General features: G+C 43.6%; 1 protein-coding gene across 1 annotated transcript in view; it reads left to right on the top strand.

The window, feature by feature from the left end:
• Window positions 1-24,446, top strand: part of LOC126481044 (nuclear pore complex protein Nup205) — a 313,396-nt gene that overhangs the window by 57,831 nt on the left and 231,119 nt on the right. The window contains exons 5-6 of the mRNA XM_050104525.1: window positions 6,634-6,814; window positions 13,116-13,252. Coding sequence (XP_049960482.1) covers window positions 6,634-6,814; window positions 13,116-13,252 — 318 coding nt within the window. The remainder of the gene's footprint in view (window positions 1-6,633; window positions 6,815-13,115; window positions 13,253-24,446) is intronic.

Consider the following 24,446-nt stretch of genomic DNA (forward strand, 5'->3'; position numbering starts at 1 on the left):
GACACGGAACCCTACACTGCGCCTAGAAAAAGAAAGGCGTACCAGTACAGAGAGAGCCACACCTGGCAGCGATAGCACGGACGCCGGAGGTGAATGTTCGGGAGCCGGGCATCACTATTCCCACCAATGACAACACCCGTTGCGGCATCCTCACTGGTGGCGATGTGAGTGGAGTGATGGAGGGGGTATGGCCAGTGTATGTAGGACACAGACAAGAGTGATGCAGCAGTCATCAGGGACCACCCGAAGGTGACAACGAATCTGTCTGGCAAAATTTCACGGAGAACTTAAGACGTGACAAATAGTGGACTCCCGAGAAGTCTAGAAGTCCCGTAAGGTCATGAGATGCAGCAGCTACACGTACACCTACATCTATAATCCGTGAACCACTGTGAAGTTCGTGCCAGGAGGATATGTCCCACTGTACCAGTTATTAGGACTTTTTTCCATTCCATTCCATTGACTTGTGGAGTGTGGGTGAATGATTGTTTGAATGCTGTAATTAGTCTAATCGTGTCCTCACGATCCCTGTGGAGCAATATGTAGGGTTTTGTAGCATATTACCAGAGTCATCATTTAAAGCTGGTTCTTGAAACTTTGTTAGTAGTCTTTCTGGGGATAGTTTACATCTATCTTAAAGAGCCTGCCAAAGCCACCGTATGGTGTATGGTCGAGGGTACCCTGTACCACTGCTAGTCATTTCCTCTCCTGTTCCACTCATAAATAGAGTGAGGGAAAAACGAATTTCTATATACCTCCACATGAGCCCTGTCTGCCTCATGCGAAATATACTTTAGCAGCAGTAGAATTATTCTGCTGTCAGCTTCAAGTACCGGTTCTCTAAATTTTGTCCGTAGTGTTCCTTGAACAGAATGTTGCTTTTGTGCTAGTGATTCCCATTTGAGTTCCCAGACCACCTACATAATACTTGTACGTTTTTCGAACCTGCCGGTAACATTCTTCGAACCTGCCAGTAACGAACCTAGGAGCCCGCATCTGAATTGCTTTGATGTCTCCCTTTAATCTGATGTGGTGGATGTCTTCCTTTAATCTGACGTGGTGCAGATTGAACAGTACTAAGCACTGTATCAGAGGAAAAGTTTGATATGGAAAGGATGGCAAAAGTAAGAGTATAAGTACTGTTGTTTGTTATTAGGTTTAATGCAAACAGAAGTGGGTTGCTGACCCTCAGCGAGGATGAGGTCAACATCAAGGAAAGTGGCATGGGATTCGGAATATTAGCATGTGAAATTTAATTGAGAGAACGTAAATGGAGTGTCCAAGGATTTTAACGGGTCAGGCTCACCACGAGTCCATATGGCAAAGATGGTATCAACATGTCCAAACCAGACCAGGAGCTGAAGAGTTAAGAATCTCGGGAAGGTCCCATCCGAGCTACCCGTGAAAAGGTTGGCATAGGAAGGAGCCATCGTGGTTCCTGTGGCTGCGCCCCTGATCTTTTTGTAGGTCTTCCCCGCAAAAGTATTTGTTGGTAAATATAAAGTTGATTAAGACACAGAGGAATTGACTGTGGATATTGATTGATATCAATGGTGCAAGTTGAAAATTTGTGACGGACCAGGATTTGAAACTGGGTCACCAGCTTCTCGGGCAGCTGCGCTGAGCTTTATGCCATCCAGGCACAGTGATCTCCACATCTGCACAGACTACCCTAGCATGCCTCCTGTCAGACCCAAATTCTCAACTTATACCACACACTGCTGATGTAGTGCCTCTGCTCTTTAGCCACGGTATCTGCCAGTTCCCGTACGAGTTTGATGTTGACGTGCATCTGCCCTGAAGGATTCATTGGCCTTTATCACCTTAATTATGTATATGGTGTCTGTTCTTTTGGACATGCCCACTGGCAGCTAATGTCTTAATTCCTTTGTGCCTTTATTGATTTTGGCTGTAGTATCAAAATAATGTCTGGTCTTGTGGACATTTCTGAAAGAACAGACACCACATACAAAGCTGATTAAGCTGAGCAGGAAAGACGTCATAGGTTTGCAATCAGGTGGAGAATCAGGAAATGTTCAGTGACAGATACACAATGTACATGGGGGATGTTGGTATGGAGGGAAGTGGCATCAGTAGTGTGGTAGAAGTGGGACAGGGACAGATTTCAGATAGTCTAGAAAAAGGTTACTGTCTTAATAGAGGAGCAAAGTCTCTTTACTATAGGTTCTGTGTTGATCAACTAAGGCAGATATATGTTTGGTGGGTGGTTTGAAGCGAGCAACTATGGGATGGTAAGGGTGATTATATTTGTGGCTCTTAGGAAGAAGGTAAAAGGTGGGGGTGCATGTTTTGGGTGGGTAAGAAGTTCTATAGATTGAGGTATGAGACCTAATGAGGGGTGTGAGATTTCAAGGACAGACTACAGGTCAGTTTGTATCACAAGGATGGGATTTTGATGGCAGATGCTGTATGTAGAGGTTGTGCTGCTAAGTGATATTTCCAATTGATATTACGTGTTGAGGAAATTAGGTCCTTGATTAAATGCAGGTTTAGGCCTGAAAGGGAGACACTGGGATAATACTGATAATTAAGGGGGGAGGGGGGGAGGAGGAGGGGAGTGTATGTCGAGTGATTGAGAACACTATACTCCTGTGACTGGTTCTTGTGATCATCATCATTTTCTGGCGGGCAGTGTTGAAGGTCGGTGTGTGTTAAGAAGTTTGGCCAAACTTGGTTTGTAGCAGAGGAGTGGTGGTTGATGGTGTGGCTGTTTAGGGCGGTGGAGAGGGACATGAAGGGCAACACCGCAGTTGAGGTAGTTTAGGAGAAGGTGGGGTAGCTGCTTGGTGTGAAGTCTGACCTTTTGTTTCAGTTTGAAATTGGCTTGGCAGATGATACCCTCCAAGGAAATATGAGGGGGCAGATAACTGCAGGGTTTTGTAAAAGAAGATAAGTCTGGTGGACTCGAAATTTGCAGATGAGGCACATAGGTCACAGATTAGCTGGGTAACTGCAAGAATTGCTGTATTTGAAACTGTAAAAGGGGCTGGTGTAGAGTAGGATTATGTCCAGAAACAGAGTTTCAGTGTTAGGCCTTCGGGGGTAACGCCCAGGGACAAGCAAGTTTCAAGAAACGGAATGTGGGACCTTAGTTTTGATAGTGCAAAAGCATGTTTTTGAAAGGACTGAATGTATAAGGGGTGTTAAAAAAGAAACGAGCCGGAGTCTGGAGTGCGCAAACCGGTGACAGGAGGGTAATATTATGGCACGTGTAACGAAGTGTGGTTCCAACCAGAGTGTGCAGTTTCACAGCCCATCACTAGAGGGCACGATGCACGTCATGTGACTATACAGAGCTAGCGGTAGTATGCATCGGTCGCCCAACACTCACAGTCCCATTGTAAACAGTGGCATGGAGGTGTCAAGAGAAGAGCAAAGAGGTGTTGTTAGTTTTCTGACAGTGGAAGGAGTAGGAGGAATGGATATTCGTCAACGAATGTCACAAGTGTAAGGCGAATACTGCATGTCCCTTGCTAGGATCGAGGCTTGGCACAAGCGCTTCAGGGAAGGACGGGTGTCGGGTGTCGTTAGCCAATGATGCGCGGTCTGGAGCACCACACTGCATTACCGATGACATCGTCCAGCTGGTGGATGCACTCATTACCCAGGACCGCTGAGTAACAGTGAAAGCCATAGCCGCCGTGGTCGGATTGAGCGTCAGAAGTGTTTACACCATCGTGAAGGAATGACTGCACATGCACAAAGTGTGTGTGTGTGTTGGGTGCCCCACAGTCTTGAACCACACCAGGAAGCATGTCAATTGGCCCACTGTCGTTCTCGTCTGCAGCGCTATGCTCGGGAAGGGAATGCGTTCCTGACACGAGTGGGGGCTGGAGACGAGTCACGGTGTCATCTCTTCGAACCAGAATCAAAACTGCAAAGTCTCCAGTGGAAGCATCCAGGGTCACAACCACCAAAAAAAGCCAAGGCCATCCACACAAGTGCAGGAAAGGCTATGCTGACGTTCTTCTTTAACCAAGATGGCCCCCTTATGATTCACTTCCTGCAGCACGGGACAACAGTGAATGCACAGTATTACTCGCAAACCTTGCCCACCCCTGCCAAGCGATCAAATCAAAACAAACAGGCAATCTCACCTGTGGTGTCATTCTGCTCCACGACAATGCAAAACCTCATGCGGCCAACACAGTTGTGGCACTCCTGCAGAAATTCAAATGGGAGGCTCTCGGCCACCCTCCGTACAGCCCGGACCTCTCTCCCTGTTATTATACCATTTTTGGTCCCTTTAAAAAGGCCCTTGGGCAAACGATCCACCTCGGACGATGACATCCAGCTGCACGTGCGGAACTGGTTAACGTTGCAGCCCCGGGAATTTTATTAGACAGCTATTCACCACCTTGGGTCACAGAACCAGGGTAAATACTTCTAACATACAGGTGCTGGTTTCTGTAGTTATGCCTCCAGCTCATTTCTTTTTGAACGCCCCTTATAATATGTAAATGAGGTCCATCATGACAAGAGAGAAGGCTTTGGAGTGTTGGGGATGGTAGGAGTGCCAAAAAAGGAAGAGAGGAGGAGGAAAATATGAAAAAAGGAAGGAAAGCAAGAGAAAAGATGGGAAAATCATAAAAATTTGCATGAAAATCGTGAGAACAGACAAGGGTTAACAAGAAATATCAATTGAATGAGAATCTATCACCAGAAAATTGGACACAACAATTCGAAAAAATTATTATGAGAAAAAAAGTGATTGGAAAAGTTGTGAAAACAGATGAAATTTTAAAAACGGTGCAGATGGAAAAAGGAAGATATTAGTGAAAACATAATCTATTGTGTTTGGCAAATAAAGCAACACAGGACAAGGCAGTAAAAGTTGATCATTGTGGTTTGTGAAAAACTACTGCAATAAAATGAATTATGTAGAAGCAAGGTAAGTGGAGGGTGGGAAAGAAAATTGCTGTCAAATTTGCAAATAAATTGGCGGAAGATGACCAGGAGAAGGACCTGTAGCGAACTTTAAACAAACAGTTGTTCACAAATTCATAAATAACCATGGACCGGTCAGTGTGCACAGAAATTGGTGATAGAAAAGATTTAGGCATAAGATGTTGGTCAACATAGATGGTACAGATAAATAGGCGAGCAAAGTAGTGCGTAAGGTCAGAAACAGATGATAGCTTGAACAAGGTAGATGACAACAAAGACTGGCAAGAGGGTTACATAAGAAAGAATTATGGCTGCATGAGCTAATATATCAACAAAAGTAATCAATATTTGACAGTATAGTATGATTGTGTGGATAAAAAAAATCGCACCATGTAGTCGCAGGAGAAAACATTTATAAAGGTATTGAAATTTGCAAGCTTTCGGAGCCAGTGGCTCCTCCTCCTGACAATAGATAGGGTTGAAGGGGAAGGAAGAGAGGTGAATGAAAAGGACTGGTGAGAGATTACTGGGAAACATTGTGCACGAATTAATAAGAACTGAAAGCTGAGTGCATTGTATGCAGTAGAGGTGTGGATGAGCAAAATATTTGTTTGAGATTCCACCTGTGACTCACTGATATTACGTTTATAGGGTACTATGTTTTTTGATTTTGTGAAGTTCAGAATTTTGCATTTATGAACATTTAAAGCAAGTTGCCAATCTTTGCATTACTTGGAATTCTTATCAAGGTCTGTTTGAATATTTGTGCAGCTTTTTTCAGACTGTACTTCATTGTAGATGACTGCATCATCTGTGGAAGGTCTGAGGTTACTGTTAATATTGTCAACAAGGTCATCAATCCCAACACACTTCCCTGGGGCACATCTGATGTTACTTCTATATTTGTCAATGACACTGTATCCAAGATAATGTGCTGCATCTTTGCTAATAAAAAATTCTCAATTCAGTCACAAATTTTGTCTTATACCTCATACAATTGTATTTTTGACAATAAGTGTAAGTGTGGTACAGAACCAAATGTTTTTCAGAAATCGAGAAATACTGCCTCTACCTGACTACCTTGATCCATAGCTACAGTCTGCTGCTGGGCTCATTCTGTTCAATGTTGTGCTTGTACATATCTAAGGTTTTCTCTGAGCTCAGATAATGGGATGAAAAATGTAATAGGGCAACATGCCAAAGCAAGAACAACTAGCCTGTGGCACTTCCAACTTCTGCAAGGCAGAAGTGTGCCACCTCTTACATTTTTTGTGGTCAAATGACAAGTTACATGAGTAGGGTCAGCTACCCCTGAGTGGAGTGACAGACCTACAGATATGCTGTCACAGATATCAGTGTCCAGGTTGTTGACAAAACATCCCAGGAATCACTGTTAGGGCCTATTTTTGTGAAGTCGCAGCACTTTTGTTGTGGCTTCTGGAACAGTTATCGACTGTAGTACGTGAAACGATGGCTGTAACACTTCTTGAATAGTGGTGGTGTTCATAGTTTAAACTGAGTATTAAAACACTGATTTGGGACACCAGATGTAATTATGTATTACTTTTTTATAGTAAAATGCTAAGTAGTTAACACATGGTAGAGATTAAATGTTCACTCTTTTTATACTGTACTCAAGCTGATGCACACACACACGAGAGTACATATTAACATTTGTAAAGTTTTGTTGCTTTTCTGAAATCTTCATTTTTGTCTGTTTCACAGGTTTATTAGAAACAATGGATTTGACCAGTGAACTTGAATTACTTCAACAAAACCGTGCTATTGGGGGTCCAAGGCACCAACGACAGATCCTGGATATGTTCCAGGATATTCGGCAGGGTTTGGCTGATACTGTCTACTGTTGGGCTGCTCAGTGTGGACTTCCTCGTGAACCAACATTTCGGTTAGTGCATTGCAATTTCATCAAGGAAAGACATTTCTGTACAGTACCATAAGACATTTGGCAAGTTTCTAAATCAGCTTTTAGGAAGCTTGAAGTTAAATTATGCAAAACATAGTCTAAATAAATGTAATTTGCCTTGCACTCTTGAGACTGAGCCCCTTGCTGATTATTTCTTTTCTTATGCACCAGATAATATTCTTAATGTTACACAGGGGTTTTGTCTACAGTCTGGTTGGTCTTTTACTGTAAAATATTATGTTTTTTAGTTTGACCACAATATATAAGAAACAAATAGTAAAAATATATTACAGTTATTTTGTAATGTCTGTCTGTTACCCTGTATAAAAATTTATTATGCTATTTTGTCTATAATCGTACAAAGTTATCTCAATCTCTGATGTTCATATTTTGTCTTGCCTTAGTCATTTTATCTACGGCTTGTCATGACGGACAGTGCAGCTAATATTTCTTGCTCATAAAATATCAGAGAAAGATTTTCAGATAGTTTTTTTCTGACAGTGCTATTAGTTTCTCACTTTTTACTACCTATGCATGCTGTCTGTTCACTTATTGGTTTTTCCTCTTTGTTATACATAATATATTCCTAACATAGTTTGTGAAAGGTGTTACAAGCTGCGGAGAATTATAACGTTCATTCAAATGAAATCAGGTCAGTGCGTCTACCTTTGCCTTACACATAAGGTGGAACCATGTAACTGCAGGTATGGTGGCACCATCTATTGGTAGAGAGACTGACGCGTGTGCACAGTTTGGTGTTGTATAGTGCCAGTGTGGTTTCACACCGAAGAGAAGGTGCTCACACAAATTATCATCCACTACCGAACATGCAGGCTAGTAAGCAGGAACAATGAGGAGTGATTGGAATTTTTGGTGGCAGAGGGAGTTAGAGGCCGTGAAATGTATCAGCGGATGAAGGCTGTGTACGGTGAGTACAGTCTGAGCCGTTCTAGTGTTGTGGAACGGTGCAAACGATTCCTAGAGGGGCGCGAGACACTGGAAGACGACGCTCGTTCTGGCAGACTCATTGTGTCATCACACTGGAAATTGTTGTGGAAGTGAATGCTTTAGTCTTAGACAACTGCAGAATCGCCATGGATGAGACCTCTAAAACAAGCTATTCGCGGTCATCGGTTCACAACGTACGATGAAGTGTGTGACTGGGTCCAGGCCTGGATCCGACAGCAGCCTGCTAATTTCTTCAAGGGTGGAATCGACCGGCTAGTGTCGCAATGGGAGAAATGTGCCAACAGTTTTGGCAATTATTTTTGAGTATGTGTACTGTGTATAACTACATTTTTGAGTTAATAAAATCGTTACTATTACTTTACACTAGTGACCGGGTTTCATTTGAATGCCCCTCATACTTCTGAAGAGTTTTCCGTATTCTTTCTTAAAACATTGTCGCTCTTGTGTTTTCATTTGCCGTTGTATACATATCGCATATTCTGAATTAATTATCCGTTATACCGAAATTTTTGACAACATTTGCTGAATTAGCTAACAGGAAGTCAGGAGGATTGGGTTAAAATAAGTGGCAAGTCACCCAAAACAATCACTCTGAATGTGCGCAAATATTGTAAGATTTTGCCAGAATATTTGTGCCTTTCCTGGAATAGCACCTTATTGGTGCTTTGATTCTGTGTGTGTCAGTGGCTGTGGGCACACCATTATTCAGATGTCAAACAGAAGGAACCATTGCTGTCAGTAACAATGGGAAACTAGAACCAGATTTCAGATGTACGAGGTGCTATCCAAAATTTTCAAGACTGGTACTGCCATCTGTTGAAAACCTTGCCTTTGGGCTAATGGTCACCATCACCCTCGAAGTAGTTCCCATCTGCATGTACACACCAGTCCCAGCACTTCTGCCACTGGTCAAACATTTTCTGGAAGTCCTGTTCTTTGAGGGTGTTTATTACTGCCAGTGATGCTTCTTGAATCCTCCCTAGAATGTCGAGCCGACGGCCTTTCAACTTTAGTTTCAGTTTTGTGAATAGCGCGAAGTCGTAAGGTGCCAAATCTGGCGAGTAAAGTGAATGGGGTACAACTGCCATGTTGTTTTTTTGCCGAAAAGGTCCTGGTAAGCAAGGACGTGTGACAGGGCGCGTTGTTGTGATGCAGCAGCAAGTTCCCTTGAGACCAAAGTTTGGGCCGTTGTCGCCGCACCTTTTCACGGAGCCGTCGCAAAACGTCACAGTAGTATGTGGAATTCACCGTTTAGTTGGGTGGGGCAAATTCTTTGTGCACAATTCCCTTCGTATCAAAGAAAACGATGATCATGCTCTTCACTTTGCTCTTCCAGTGTGAGCATCATCTTCGACGTCTGTATGGCCAGCCCTGAACTGAGCATGCCACTCACACGCGTACGGCTCGTGCTCTGTCTCCCAAACACTTGTTCAATCATTGCAAGGGTCTCTGTAGCACTTTTTCCGAGATTCACACATAATTTGATATACAAGCACTGTTCTGTTCGCGGATCCAATGTAAAATCACCACAAATGGAAATCACTGTGGGCAAGCAACACGTCCTCCCAGCTGAATGCCACTCCGCACACTGACTCATCAGATATGCAGCTCTCGGCACCTAACGGTGCAAAGATCTACTACTCCTATAGGGTGTATACGACCCGGTACAACTGGGAAATCCGGGAAAAACCTGGGATTTTTTTCATCCGGGAGAAAACCGGGAAAAACCCGGGAATTGTTTACAATTCCGGGAATTTTTCATTGTTTTAGTTTTAAGTTAAATTTTTGTGATTTTGAGTGGTAAGAACCAATACTCTAACAAAGGATATTACTGTACCCCGCTACTGCAGAATAACACTGCTGCAACGAAACATGAACGAGAACAAAAAAAAAAGTAAAATAAACTTAAATTGCAAAGGAAATGTGCCGTATACAACAACAAAACACGGTGCTCATACAAGTGTCTGCCAACAGCAAAATGTGTCAAAGAATTTGGAAGACTATGCAATGCTTCATAACAACAAATTGCCTCCGATGAGCGTGACTTGACAACTGTTTAAATTAGATTCCTTTGAGCAGTTGCGGACGGGCTCTTGGGCATGCGTAGTTGAGTCTCATATTAGTAGTACCTTCTCCCGCTTCTTGTTACAGAAGTGTGGCTTGGTGCCACTACCTAATATTGCCCCGGATCGGAAATATAGTAACTCTGGGCCCAGATGCACAGAGCAGTCTGAGTTGTGGTGGGGAGGTGTGTCGTCTCCACGTGACCTGTGTTTATGTTCAGTGATTTTGTTGTTTCCTTTCGTTTATTGCTCTCACGTTCAATGATAAAATGGATTTCTGTGACTGGGACATATCAAATGAATTACAATACGTTTGCATAATGACGGATGGCTAAAATATGTCATTAGTTTCAGATTTTATTTCCACCTTTCTGGCAGTCAAGGATTAATCGCCTTGCAGAACAATGAAGTAATCTTTGTCGGTTTGCTAAAGAGATTTGGCTTTTATTAATCTTTTCTGCTGAGGCAGTCAGTTTATTTGAAATGAACTGTTGAATTTCACACTGTTGGCTGGTTTCAACTGTTCGCTGATTTCAAGTGCACGTATGACATTATGCCGTAATAAAGAACCAAACATGAGATATTACAATACTGGTACTCCAAGAAAATTTACATCCGAATCTGGACATACGAATGTGCACTTTAAGCCGAATTATGCATTTTAGTATGGTTCACGAAATTCCGATGCTCTTGAAGTACCCTTTGATGTCTTGTTTCTTTTATGACCTAATGTAAGATCTTTTAATGTTTTACACGTATGAACATATGGCCTTCCTGCATCATCGCGCGGTGATGACTGTTATGTGGCGCTCTCTTGCAACTGCTAAAACGAACCTATTTCTAACAGGTAGCGGGAAAATATTGCGATCGGTGGTTTGAAAAGCGTTACGTACATTAAAAGCAAATATCCTTTTACGCAAGATGAACTATGTGCAAGAATGTACGATGAATTTCGTAAATAAGGAAGCGTTTGACTCTCATTTAAAAATCAACTTTTTGAGGACGGCCATTTAGAAGAATTTAGAGCTTAGAAGATCACACATGTACGTCGTTATTAAAAATTTTACTGGCACATTTGTGTGATGTATCTTAAAGTGTATCACGCGCAGAAAAGATCAACATTATATGTGGAAGCTTAGCTTCTCTTTCAGCTTATTAATCTTGGAGACCAATATTATATGTGAATGCTACGTATATTAATTTAAACCATTAACTTATTTGTATTTTCGCGCTACTTAAAAGTGATCTTGCTGTGGCTGACTACATCACATGTCCTAAACTGTTATAAGCTGGCGAGATCACGTTACATGAGTGATGAGTGGCTTACAAAAGCGGATTGCAATCTCGATTTCAATGCTTCGGAAAGTAACACGCGGTATTTGGTGGAATTCGAATTCATACCTTTGTAATATGAAAATATGCAGCGTACATATTGCTGGACATCAAAGGTGTTTCAAAACGTGTTTTTTTTTCCCCCTGAGTTTCGTTTTCTAAAGTGGTGGGAAATTCTACGTCGGTATATAATACCATTAACATTCAAAGGATTGATGAGTTTTACTGTGCCAAGGAATAGTATACGATCACTTAACATGGAAAAAGTGTATTTTCGCCCGGGAGAAAGTGTATTTTTAACCGGGAAATCCGGGAATTTTTTTTCCTTGTACACGTAGACACTCTGTCCTATTTTCCAGATGGCAGCATCTATCCCGAAAATTTTGGATTCCACCTCGAATGCCTTGATCATCTAATGTCGATGTTTCATTCCTTCAGCATATGGGCCTCGCAACCATGATAATTGTTTGATACCTGTCTGTTTTGGATTTAACCTGCTACCTACAACACATTACATTCAATTAATTTTTTATTAAAGGCCTGATTGAGACTAGTATGTGCTGTCTCAATCCTATAATCTCAAATAACTTTCGCAGTTGGCACATTTTCGACTGCAGATGTGTGTTTTACATGATATTTCTTCTTCACCTTCACTGCAGGTATTGATGGGCACACCTCCATTCTGGCAAGGTCATTGAACACATTGTCCATCCATCTCGCTCTTGGTCAGCCATTCCTTCTGGTGGAATACCATCTCCCTTTTGTTCTGCTATACTCTTCATATGTCCTAACCAGTGAAATGTACAAGTTCCTGTAATACATGGTTATATAATTCTCCAGTGTTATGTCTGTCACAAGCTCTTAAGATTTTTCTCAGGATTTTTCTTCAGAGGCTCTTAGGTTGATAATGTTCAGATTTTGTCAGTTATTTAGCTAGTTAGTCACATGTTCCGTTTGTGTGCAACTGAATAAATCTAATTTTACCATTCTATTCATATTTTACTCTCATTTTTTGAAACACATCATCAGTGATGGATTTGCAACTGCTGCTCTACATGGGTGCTTGGTTTGCTGGTTTGAAAGCTGTTGTTCTGCTTCCAGTCTCTTAAAATTAAACTAGCACAGCATTGAGAATCTGACATTAAAATATGTTTTCATGTTCTCAGTTCTATGCTAATGCCATTTCGAAAGACTGAAAGCAGGACAGCAGCTTTAAAACCAACAAAGCAAGCACATATGTTGAGCAGCATCCAAAACCATGCCACTGGTGATGCCTTTCAAAAATAAAGGTGAAATACGTGTGGCATGATGAAATTGGCTTTATTCAGTTGCTCATAGACATAACTTCAACATATCACACACAACTTAGAAAATAGGACAACAGAAGTTAAAACCCTTAAGTTGTTTGCATCTGCTTCTTTCATTGTCCACACTTGTGACACACAAGGAAATAGGGTACTGTACTGCATCAAAAGGATAATTCACATGAGAAAACTGTAAAATAATGGGACAGCATTGCCGACAGTGATGAAAAGGCATTTTTATTTGTTTGTTGGTGGTACTAAGATGTTTATACGTTGAATTAAGTGCTGGGCATATTTTTGTCTAATAATTTTATAACTTTTAACTATGTTGTTGTTCACATAACTATAGAGTTCTTAAGTGTCTGTAAGTTTGCAAAATAGATGCTGTTTCCCTTGTGTATCCTTCTTTAATACATTATCTCGTATATGGTATTTGCTAATTCATCAAAATTGCGGTGTTTTGTAACTGTTGTCGATTTGAAGTGAATTCATATTTTACACATGTCTCTTTAACACACACACAGCTCTGTAATAGCCTAATTGACAAATGTATTCTTACTCAGTTATCAAGTCCAAAACTGTCATTAATCTTGGAAAATATTTATTCATTTGCAGTTTAATGGGAGTGCTTAAAAATTTGAAGATAGAAGATGATCCGGCAGGAGGAATTGACAGTGTTACCTTAGCTTTAGAAATGGCCTTACTATATGCTGTGGATCTTAGCATTATTCAGAAACGTGAAGATGGTGAGGGTATGTTATCTAACCTGTGTGGTGCAGTGTATGTTCTGTAACATTGCTTTACTACTTTGCCCATAAATGTAACCAGAAAGCGGGCACCTCGACCACTTCGGCTATACGTGCACGTGCTACCTTCCGTACGGACTACGATATAAGGATACAGACAGTGAGACATGGAAGTCTGGATCGATGTGGGGAGTGTGTATGGATAGCTGAAGTGGTTAAGGTGACCACTGGCAATAAGCAGGAAATGTGGGCTCAAGTCTCAGTCCGGCACAAATTTTCGTATGTCACATCTGTACCTAATACAGCTGACATCAAGGAATTCGCAATCATCGAATTAATTTTGAAAATATTTCTTTAAGCTGTGGCTCGTTAACAGTGTCCGTTCTTTCAGATATGAATGTAAGTGATCAGAAAGAGTGAGATAATTAATGAGATTGAGAGTGAATTTTTGAATTGGAATGTGAAAGCCTAAAATGGGAAGTTTGTATTAGAGTTTTGTGAAGAAACTCCTAATATATTTAAAGGTCTGTATCCGTAGTTAGTGTGCATAGTATTACAAGTAATGTCTCTCTTAGACAACAGCACATTAAAATGAAAATGAAGAAATATGCAAGTAATGGTTCATACATTTCTTAGCTGTATGAAACTTTCAGTGTTGGAACTACAATTTTGTGACAGAAGTGAATTGTGACTGGCATTAGTAGGTTCGATAGTGAGTGATGTGGTGTGTTGATGAGAATGTCGTGGACTCAAGAGGGTGACAGTTCAAACCCCCATCCAGATTTAAGTTTTCTTTTGTTGTCTAAATCACTTCAGTCAAATACTTCCATGGTTCCATGAAAAGGTAGTGTTGAGTACCTACCTTGTCCTTGCCCTATTCCGAGCTAACACTGCCTCCAGTCAGAATCACAATTTTATTCTCTCATTATGTACGTACATAAATAATTGATTTAAAGTACAGGAGACTCATCAATATAAATACTGTACCTGATACTCATACAGTGAGTCAAAAGAGACTAAAATTAATCTTAATTTACAAAAAATCATTACAGCTGTATTTCTTTAATCTACAAAGAAATAATCCTCATTTCTATGCTAAGATGATGTGTAATTTTGTCTTCAATATACCTAGTCCCATAAACTGAAAGTTTTTCACTTTTATTTTCTACAAAGTATTAATAGCCATGTATTGAGGGGTCTGGGAGTGGAGGTATGATCTATAAGATGGTAACATGAAATTATCTTTGGTTTACGTGTCGTATATATGTTGAAAATTGTTCCATATAAATAATTCTGGATTGGTACGGAGAAAGATAAATGGTTCATAAATGTAAATACATAGATTAATTAAAATTTTTAGGTCCCTGAATAAAGGTCTCTATAAATCTCAAGGCTTAATATTACACGCACGTTTCCAGTAGTAGTTCTGTGGAGTGATAATATTGTATTTACACTACTAGCATTCCCCCACAAAACTTTCCATATCTTACAATAGATTTAAACTAGCTGTGGTAAACAACTTTCCAAGTGTCCATGTCGTGTAAAGGACAATCTTGTCATTGCAAATGCAAGACTGTGTGGCTTGTTTGCCTAGTAGCTTACATGAGAACATCAGGACAATTTTTTCCTTTAAATATCCCAGGAATTTGACAGAACCTGCTTCCCTATGTTCCTAATTTTTATTAGCTCAGATGATTTTGATTGTTTTGTGACGGCTCCCAAACTCAAGGTCCTCGGTGGTACTTTTGGGGCAGCCACCACAAATTGTATAAAGCGGGGGTAGTGACCAGCATGTAGGTACGTCTGTTGGCCGAAAAATAATTAATGACAAGAACTGCACCTGCTAGAATGAAGAAATAACTTATCTTTATTTCTGACGAAACGTGCACCAGCAATACAAGTCCAGGTAATATCCAAGAGTAATCCGTGTACTGAGCCTAGTCGAATACAATAGCAGATCACACGCTGCAATGGCTACGCTATAAACTCCATGAAATTATAGCAATGGACAATCGACAATACACTGTCAGTTTCGGGGACAGCACTCCTCCTTATGTGCAAAAGGCACAGGGTGGTGCGTACCCGAGCTCAGCCGTGGCGCGACCTCTTCTGTCGGCGGTAACGCCCTGAGACGCCGACGGCCGCGACAGGAACTGTGGCCAGCGATGTCACGGCCAGGGCGCGCGCGTGTGCACGAGTTGGTTGGTTGGTTGGGTCTGTGGATACAACATTCCTCCCACCCTGAAAGGCCACCAAGACGTCACATGCTGCAAGGGCCTGACGACGAAGGGGGGTGGGGCTACTGTGAGGCGATGGGGAGCCAACGTAGCGAGGCTGGGGGTCATCCCGGCATTCGCCCTGCACTGGAGCTGGAACCAGCCGAAACAGCCCCAAGGACGCAACTCACAGCAGCCACGACGGACCCAACTAATGCGCCCCGACACTCGAAGACGACGGGGATGTAGCCTCGGGTAACGGTGATGATGACCCATGTGAAGTGGAGGCGATGGAGGTCCGGGGGGACCAGCTTTGTAGGATGGAACGATGGCTGTAACGGCTTATGGTCCATCACAAGAAAAAATTTCGTGTCATACAAGTATTCGTGGAACTTTGTTACTCCATATATGATGGCTAAGGCTTCCTTCTCAAGTTGGGAATAGTTCTGTTGTGTGGGGGTGAGCAATTTGGAAGCAAAAGCTATTGGACGATCAGCTGATCCTACAACACTGCACCTAACCCATAGGATGAAGCGTCCACAGCGAGAACAGCTGGTTTAGAAGGGTCGAAATGTACAACGCAACGATCACTCGACAGTGCTGTTTTCAATTTCTGAAATGCCACTCGGCATTCGGCCGACCACACAAACGGAACGTTGCACTGACGTAATCGGTGCAAGGGGGGCAGCTATTTGCGCAGCATTGGGTATGAACCTATGATAATAGGTAATCTTGCCTAACACAGATTGCAACTCCGACAAGTTCTTAGGCAAAGGAAGGCCGGCAATGGCACGAAGGTGCGACTGCGAGGGATGTACACCTTGGGCGTTGATAACGTGTCCGAGATATTCTATTTCCGTACGAAAAAATACACACTTTTCCTTGTTCACTCTGAGCCCTGCTTCCGACAACACTGTAAATGAGCGACGCAAATTCTGCAAGTGTTCCTCTGGAGTACGACCGGAAACCACAATGTCGTACGGATAATTTGAGCAAGAAGGTACTTTGGCAGTCAGTTGCGACAAGTAGCGCTGAAAAATGGCAGGAGCGGGGGAGCTGCTGGAGGGGAGTCGCAAATATTTAAAGAGACCCAAGGGAGTGTTGATCACAAAAATGTCCCGGGACGGTTCAACTAAAGGAATTTGCAAATATGCATCCCGCAAATCAGTCTTGCAATCGTATCGGCCCGTGCCTAGTTTGTCCATTAATTCCTCAGGGCGAGGGAGAGGATAGCTATCGACAATTGTCTGTGGATTCACTGTACTCTTGAAGTCCACACACACACACACACACACACACACACAAGGAACCTTTGGGTTTCTTTAGTACAACTAAAGGGGAGGCCCACTGACTGGCACTGATGGGCGCAATGACTCCCTCATTTTGCAAAGAACGGAGTTCTTCTGCGACTTGGTCACGCAATGCGTGAGGCACTGGTCTTGCTTTGCAAAAACGTGGGCGGGCGTTATCCTTCAGCGTGATGTGTGCAACATAATCACGTACGCAGCCCAAACCACTGCCAAACAGTTCAGGGAACTCTTCTCAAAGAGGAACAACAGCATCAGGAGTAGGACATTCACTAACAGCTAACACATGGTCCTGGATGCTGAGGCCAAACAAATCAAAGCAGTCCAGTCCAAAAATATTTTCACACGGACGTGTGGCGACAACGTGCAATTGAATTGTCCTGGTCCCATAATGGAATTGTGCTGGCATGCTACATGTACCCAGTACTATAATACATTCGCCACTATATGCCGTAAGCGGAGCAGAAGGTTGAGCAAGTTTAGGCTTCCCTAGCAATTCGTACACCCGACTATTTATCAGTGTAACGGAAGAGCCTGTATCCAACTGAAATTTCACACTATGTGAAGCAATGTGCAACTCAATGTACAATTTGTTCGCCCGGCGTTGCACAGAGGGCGGCAAAGCACTATTAACTACAGTGACACTACTATGCAAACCATTTGCTTGAACACTGTCGTCAACACTGTTGTCTTTAGAACTAATAGCATGGACAGAATGTGCCTGTCCAAAAGCACGAGAAGCAATTCAGTTCCATTTACGCTGTTGGCACACGGATTGTACATGTCCAAGCCGTCCACAATTGTAGCAAGAATAATTACGCGATGGGCAATTTTCGCATTTGTGACGCACATGACACTTCGGGCATGATTTCAAAGGTGCCCGCAAAGAAGCAAACTGTCTGTTTTGACGCAAAAGCTGTTGGCGGGGACGCGAGCTACTTCCACCTTGCTGATTGGGAGCACGTGGTGTGCGCGGCAACTGCACCTGTTGACGGTTGGTCTGTTGTATACAATGTCCGTCCGACACGCGACAAACGGTAGGCAAGTCAAAACTATTTTGAGCACTGTCACATGCATCTCTACTCTCCAAGATAGCTACGACTTGGTCTAGAGAGGGATCGGGGATCCACAAAAAGGTTAGGTGGACGGCGGACTGGATCAGACTCTGAATGTGGCTCTCCAGCAGGGATACGACTTCCTTAAATCCTGCCCTGAAATGAGATCCATCCTTCATGATATCCTCCCCTCTCCACCAAGAGTATCTTTCCGCCGTCCACCTAACCTTCGTAACCTCTTGGTTCATCCCTATGAAATCCCCAAACCACCTTCCCTACCCTCTGGCTCCTACCCTTGTAACCTCCCCCGGTGTAAAACCTGTCTCATGCACCCTCCCACCACCTCCTACTCCAGTTCTGTAACCCGGAAGGTGTACACGATCAAAGGCAGAGTCACGTGTGAAAGCACCCACGTGATTTACCAACTGACTTGCCTACACTGTGAAGCTTTCTATGTGGGATTGACCAGGAACAAACTGTCCATTCGCATGAATGGACACAGGCAGACAGTGTTTGTTGGTAATGAGGATCACCCTGTGGCTAAACATGCCTTGGTGCACGGCCAGCACATCTTGGCACAGTGTTACACCGTCCGGGTTATCTAGATACTTCCCACTCACACCAACCTATCAGAACTCCGGAGATGGGAACTTGCCCTTCAATATATCCTCTCTTCCCGTTACCCACCAGGCCTCAACCTCCGCTAATTCCGAGTTGCCGCCCCTCGTACATCACTTGTCACTCTACAACATCTTTGCCTCTGTACTTCTGCCTCAACTAACATCTCTGCCCAAACTCTTTCTCTTTACAATGTCTGCTTGTGTCTGTATATGTGCGGATGGATGTGTGTGTATATATATGTGTGTGTGTGTGTGTGTGTGTGTGTGTGTGTGTGTGTGTGTGTGTGTGTGTGCGTGTGCGTGCGTGCGCGTGCGTGTGCGTGCGCGCGCGTGCGAGTGTATACCTGTCCCTTTTTCCCCCCTAAGGTAAGTCTTTCCGCTCCCGGGGTTGGAACGACTCCTTACCCTCTCCCTTAAAACCCACATCCTTTCGTCTTTCCCTCTCGTTCCCTCTTTCCTGACAAAGCAACCTTGGGTTGTGAAAGCTTGAAATTTGTGTGTGTGTATTTGTGTGTTTTTTTATTGTCTCCTGTCAACATACCAACCCTTTCGTTTGGTAAGTAATAGCATCTTTATTTTGAGATATATTTTTCCCACGTGGAATGTTTCCCTCTATTATATTCATATCATTAATTTGAGCCCAACAATTAAGTTTGTTATTGTCACTGTTGCATTTCGAAATCTGTCCTGTCATCTTACTTTCTCTTTTTGTTTGTGCAAGTAGTTTCACTTTGTATTCACCTTTCCCTTTTTAAAAATCTCCCAATCCGAAACCTCTGTCCTATCCAAAGGCCTCACCTTCAGCCCTACTCCCTGATTCAACCAAACAGCCCTCGTCAAAGATTTACTGTCCTACACTCGTACAATCTGCTGGAAATATCACTTTGCCATGAAGAAAAATAATCCTAATCCTACTCCTAATGATCCAACTCCCCAAGACACCATCCAAATTGAACCCTGCCTGGAACAGTTCCGTCCTCCGTCACAGCGTGACCCACCTCCTCTTCCTCAAAATCACCCTCTCCAAACCTTCCAGGAATTTCTCACTTCCAGCCTTGCCTCTCAATCCTTCTTGAAAAACCTTAATCCTTCTCCCAACATCACCACAGCTGAAACCCAGCTATCCGTGATCTGAAGGCTGACCGATCCATCGTCATTCTTCCGCTGGACGAGGGTTCCATGACCATGGTACTTGATTGTCGGGAGTATGTGGCTGAGGGACTGCGTCAGCTTTCAGACAACACTACATACAAAGTTTGCCAAGGTAATCCCATTCCTAATGTCCAGGCAGAGCTTCAAGGAATCCTCAGAACCTTAAGCCCCCTACAAAACCTTTCACCTGACTCCATCAACCTCCTGACCCCACCGGCACCCCGCACCCCTACCTTCTACCTATTTCCTAAAATTCACAAACCCAATCATCCCGGCCGCCCCATTGTAGCTGGTTATGAAGTCCCCACAGAACGTATCTCTGCCTACGTAGATCAACACCTTCAACCCATTACATGCAGTCTCCCATCCTTCATCAAAGACACCAACCACTTTCTTGAACGCCTAGAATCCTTACCCAATCTGTTACCCCCGGAAACCATCCTTGTAACCATTGATGCCAGTTCCTTATACACAAATATCCCGCACGTCCAGTTCCTCGTTGCGATGGAGCAATTCCTTTCACGCCGATCACCTGCTACCCTACCTAAAACCTCTTTCCTCATTACCTTAGCCAGATTCATCCTAACCCACAACTTCTTCACTTTTGAAGGCCAGACATACCAACAATTGAAGGGAACAGCCATGGGTACCAGGATGGCCCCCTCGTACACCAACCTATTTATGGGTCGCTTAGAGGAAGCCTTCGTGATTACCCAAGCCTGCCAACCCAAAGTTTGGTACAGATTTATTGATGACTTCTTCATGATCTGTACTCACAGTGAAGAACAACTCCAGAATTTCCTCTCCAACCTCAACTCCTTTGGTTCCATCAGATTCACCTGGTCCTACTCCAAATCCCAAGCCACTTTCCTTGACGTTGACCTCCATCTGTCGAATGGCCAGCTTCACACATCCGTCCACATCAAACCCACCAACAAGCAACAGTACCTCCATTTTGACAGCTGCCACCCATTCCATATCAAACGGTCGCTTCCCTACAGCTTAGGTCTTCGTGGCAAACGAATCTGCTCCAGTCCGGAATCCCTGAACCATTACACCAACAACCTGAAAACAGCTTTCGCATCCCGCAACTACCTTCCTGACCTGGTACAGAAGCAAATATCCAGAGCCACTTGCTCATCCCCTCAAACGCAGAACCACCCAAAGAAGAACCCCTAAAGTGCCCCACTTGTGACAGGATACTTTCCGGGACTGAATCAGACTCTGAATGTGGTTCTCCAGCAGGGATACGACTTCCTTAAATGCTTCCCTGAAATGAGATCCATCCTTCATGAAATCCTCCCCACTCCACCAAGAGTGTCTTTCTGCTGTCCACCTAACCTTCGTAACCTCTTAGTTCATCCCTATGAAATCCCGAAATCACCTTCCCTACCCTCTGGCTCCTACCCTTGTAACCGCCCCCGGTGTAAGACCCGTCCCATGCACCCTCCCACCACCACCTACTCCAGTCCTGTAACCCGGAAGTTGTACACGATGAAAGGCAGAGCCACGTGTGAAAGCACCCACATGATTTACCAACTGACATGCCTACACTGTGAAGCGTTCTGTGTGGGAATGACCAGCAACAAACTGTCCAATCACATGAACGGACACAGGCAGACAGTGTTTGTTGGTAATGAGGATCACCCTGTGGCTAAACATGCCTTGGTGCACGGCCAGCACATCTTGGCACAGTGTTACACCATCCGGGTTATCTGGATACTTCCCACTGACACCAACCTATCAGAACTCTGGAGATGGGAACTTGCCCTTCAATATATCCTCTCTTCCCGTTACCCACCAGGCCTCAACCTCCGCTAATTTCAAGTTGCCGCCCCTCGTACATCACTTGTCACTCTACAACATCTTTGCCTCTGTACTTCTGCCTCGACTGACATCTCTGCCCAAACTCTTTGCCTTTACTGTGTGTGTGTGTGTGTGTGTGTGTGTGCGTGCGTGCGCGTGCGCGTGCGAGTGTATACCTGTCCTTTTTTCCTCCTAAGGTAAGTCTTTCCGCTCCCGGGATTGGAATGACTCCTTACCCTCTGCCTTAAAACCCACATCCTTTCGTCTTTCCCTCTCCTTCCCTCTTTCCTGACGAAGCAACCTTGGGTTCAGGGATACACACAATCTAAAAAAAAATAGCCTGAACCATCTGTGGTTGCAACCCTTCCTTCCAAAGTGACCTCATATCTGTTCAAATTCTGCTAGTCTACAGCCCTCGCCAACCTAGCTCTAAACAACCATGTAAATCAGGCCCCAACCCTCTTGTATCTCTTCTTCATTCCTAAAATTCTCCTTCTCTTCATTTCCAAATTCCTGTGTCCAATCTTTCACATTGAAACTCCCCCCCCCCCCCCCCCACCCCCATCCCCTGAAACAAGAGTAACATGCACACATTGCCACCTCAATAACTTTTCGAACCTAGTCACTCCCTACTTCCATCTTGCATTACCGCTATCCTAACCCTCTCCAAGAGCCTCCAACCATCCCCCACATCCCCTCATAGCCGAAAAGTCCTGTCTTGCAGACCTACTGCATATACCTTACCCTCAGAAACTCCTTCCCACCACCATATGGAATCCAGAACCTAAACAGACCCAGAACGCAGTCATGAATCTGTCTTCCAAAAGTCTCTGTCCCACAGAAGCATCAGCTATTTCCAAAGACCTTATAGTCTGCTCACTCCAAAATGGAACCATACTGGACTTGTTAAAGACCTTTTCTACTGGAAACACTTTTTTGTCACAAACCCTACCACACTCAACCCAAAACCAATATTGAACCTTGCCTAAGTCCACGACTCCATTCAGTCTTGATCTACACACCACTGCTCCCAAAATCAGCCCCTGATAATATTCCAGAATTTCTTAACCTCAAACTTTGGCTAAACATTATCCCCCAAATCTCTCAATGTGAGGACTTAACCCTACATCCCCGGAAAGAACCACAGTCCACCACCTAAAACCTAATCAGGACCTTATAATCCTATGTTCCAACAAATGCTTCACTGCTGTGGTATTGATCTGCTGGTATTACCTGGCAGAGGAGACTACACTAGCTGTCAGGTCCTTGCACCTACAAATCCTGCCACAACCCGAACAGCATCTCCTGTCATTTCTCAAATCGTAATGTCAATTGAAGAACCTCTCTCCTAAGTGTGTCTGTCTCCACACTTGTACCATTCCCCGCACTACTTCTTCGTGCTTCGTGAAGTCCATAAACCCAACAATCCAGGATGTCCCATTGTATCCAGTCACTGTGCCTCCACAGATAGAATCTCTGCTCTCGTGGACTTGCCCTCCTATATAAAAGACACCAAACATTTCTTCTGCCAACTCTTCGCAGTTTGTTTGTTTACCACATGGTGCCCTGCTTGTCAATATTGGCGCAACCTTCCTCTAGACTAACATCCTCAATGCGCATAGTTTTGCATTGAATATGACTCCAAACCTACAACATCCTTCCTGGTCACCATTACTGATGATATTCTCACCCAGAATTACTTCTCTTCTGAAGGCGTCACCTACAAACAGATCTCTGGTACAGGAATGGGCACCTGCACGGCATCAGCCTACACCACCCTATTCATGGGCCATGTAGAGGAATCCTTCCTAATCACCCGGAACCCCAAGCACCTCACCGGGTTTTAATTCATTGATGACACCTTTGTGATATGGATTGAAGGTTGGGACACATTCCTACTGAAATTCAACAACTTTCTCTCTCATTTGCTTCATCTGGTCCTCCTCAACCCAACAAGCCACTTTCCCTAATGGTTGGCATCCACCTCAAGGATAGCTACCTCAGTACCTCCATACACATCAAACACACCAATCACTAGCAATATCTTCATTTTGACAGCTGCCATCCATTCCATATCAAAAAGTCCCTTCCATACAGTCTTAGCCACCCACGGTCATCACACCTATCTAGTTCATTCAATATCAAACATTTTTTAAATGCCTGTTGCACAGTCTGATTTGGAACATACTACCACGGATAATCAATCCATTGGCGCACTTGTGATAAACTTGCTCATTTTATACGTCCTGTTGGTGTCAGTTGTCTGTCATTTCTTGAAGGCCAGTCTGCATACATGCATTTAAGCATGGTTTATTCAAACAGACGTCAAATAGTTCGAGAATTCATGTCATCCTACCTGAAGTTACTGCCAATTTTGCTTTACTGTAAGTGTTGTAAGGCCTACGTGTGCATGTAACACTAGCAGAAATTACAAACCAATCATTGCACCAGGATGACAATCCTGTACAAGCCTAATACATTCCAGCACAATGTCGTCTGAAAACCAGCCATTTTCATTTGCTATTACAATTACAGTTTTGGGAAACACTCCTGATTTCAGTAAAGTCTTCCACCTGAAAACTATGAATGGGGGTAATTTACGTTCATGAGCTGTGTGAGCAAGTATAATGGGACATACATTGTGTTTTTCATCTGCTGGTGTAAGAATACTTACCTTTCTTTTCTCTGGTGTTCACTGTATAATTTGGCAGTGCGTCAGAACACATGGGTCAGCATTACGTAACGGGCAGTGGTTTTCAGTTCGCCACCTGATATGAAGTGCTGAAATTCCACAAGTTTTTCTCCATAATTTTTTGGCAGCTTCTGCGCAATTGAAATTCACCTCCGAAGTGAAGGACCGCAGCGTTTCATAAAATGATCAATCGAGTTGCGGCTAGAGCCCTACGGTCTTGAGGCAGTGGTAACACTGGTTCCCGTCAGATCACCGAAGCGAAGCGCTCTCGGACTGGGCTAGCACTCGGGTGGGCGACCATCCGGTCTGCCGAGTGCTGTTGGGAAGTGGGGTGCACTCAGCCCTTGTGAGG

Source organism: Schistocerca serialis, chromosome 5, assembly GCF_023864345.2.
Source record: "Schistocerca serialis cubense isolate TAMUIC-IGC-003099 chromosome 5, iqSchSeri2.2, whole genome shotgun sequence".
NCBI classification, from domain to species: domain Eukaryota; kingdom Metazoa; phylum Arthropoda; class Insecta; order Orthoptera; family Acrididae; genus Schistocerca; species Schistocerca serialis.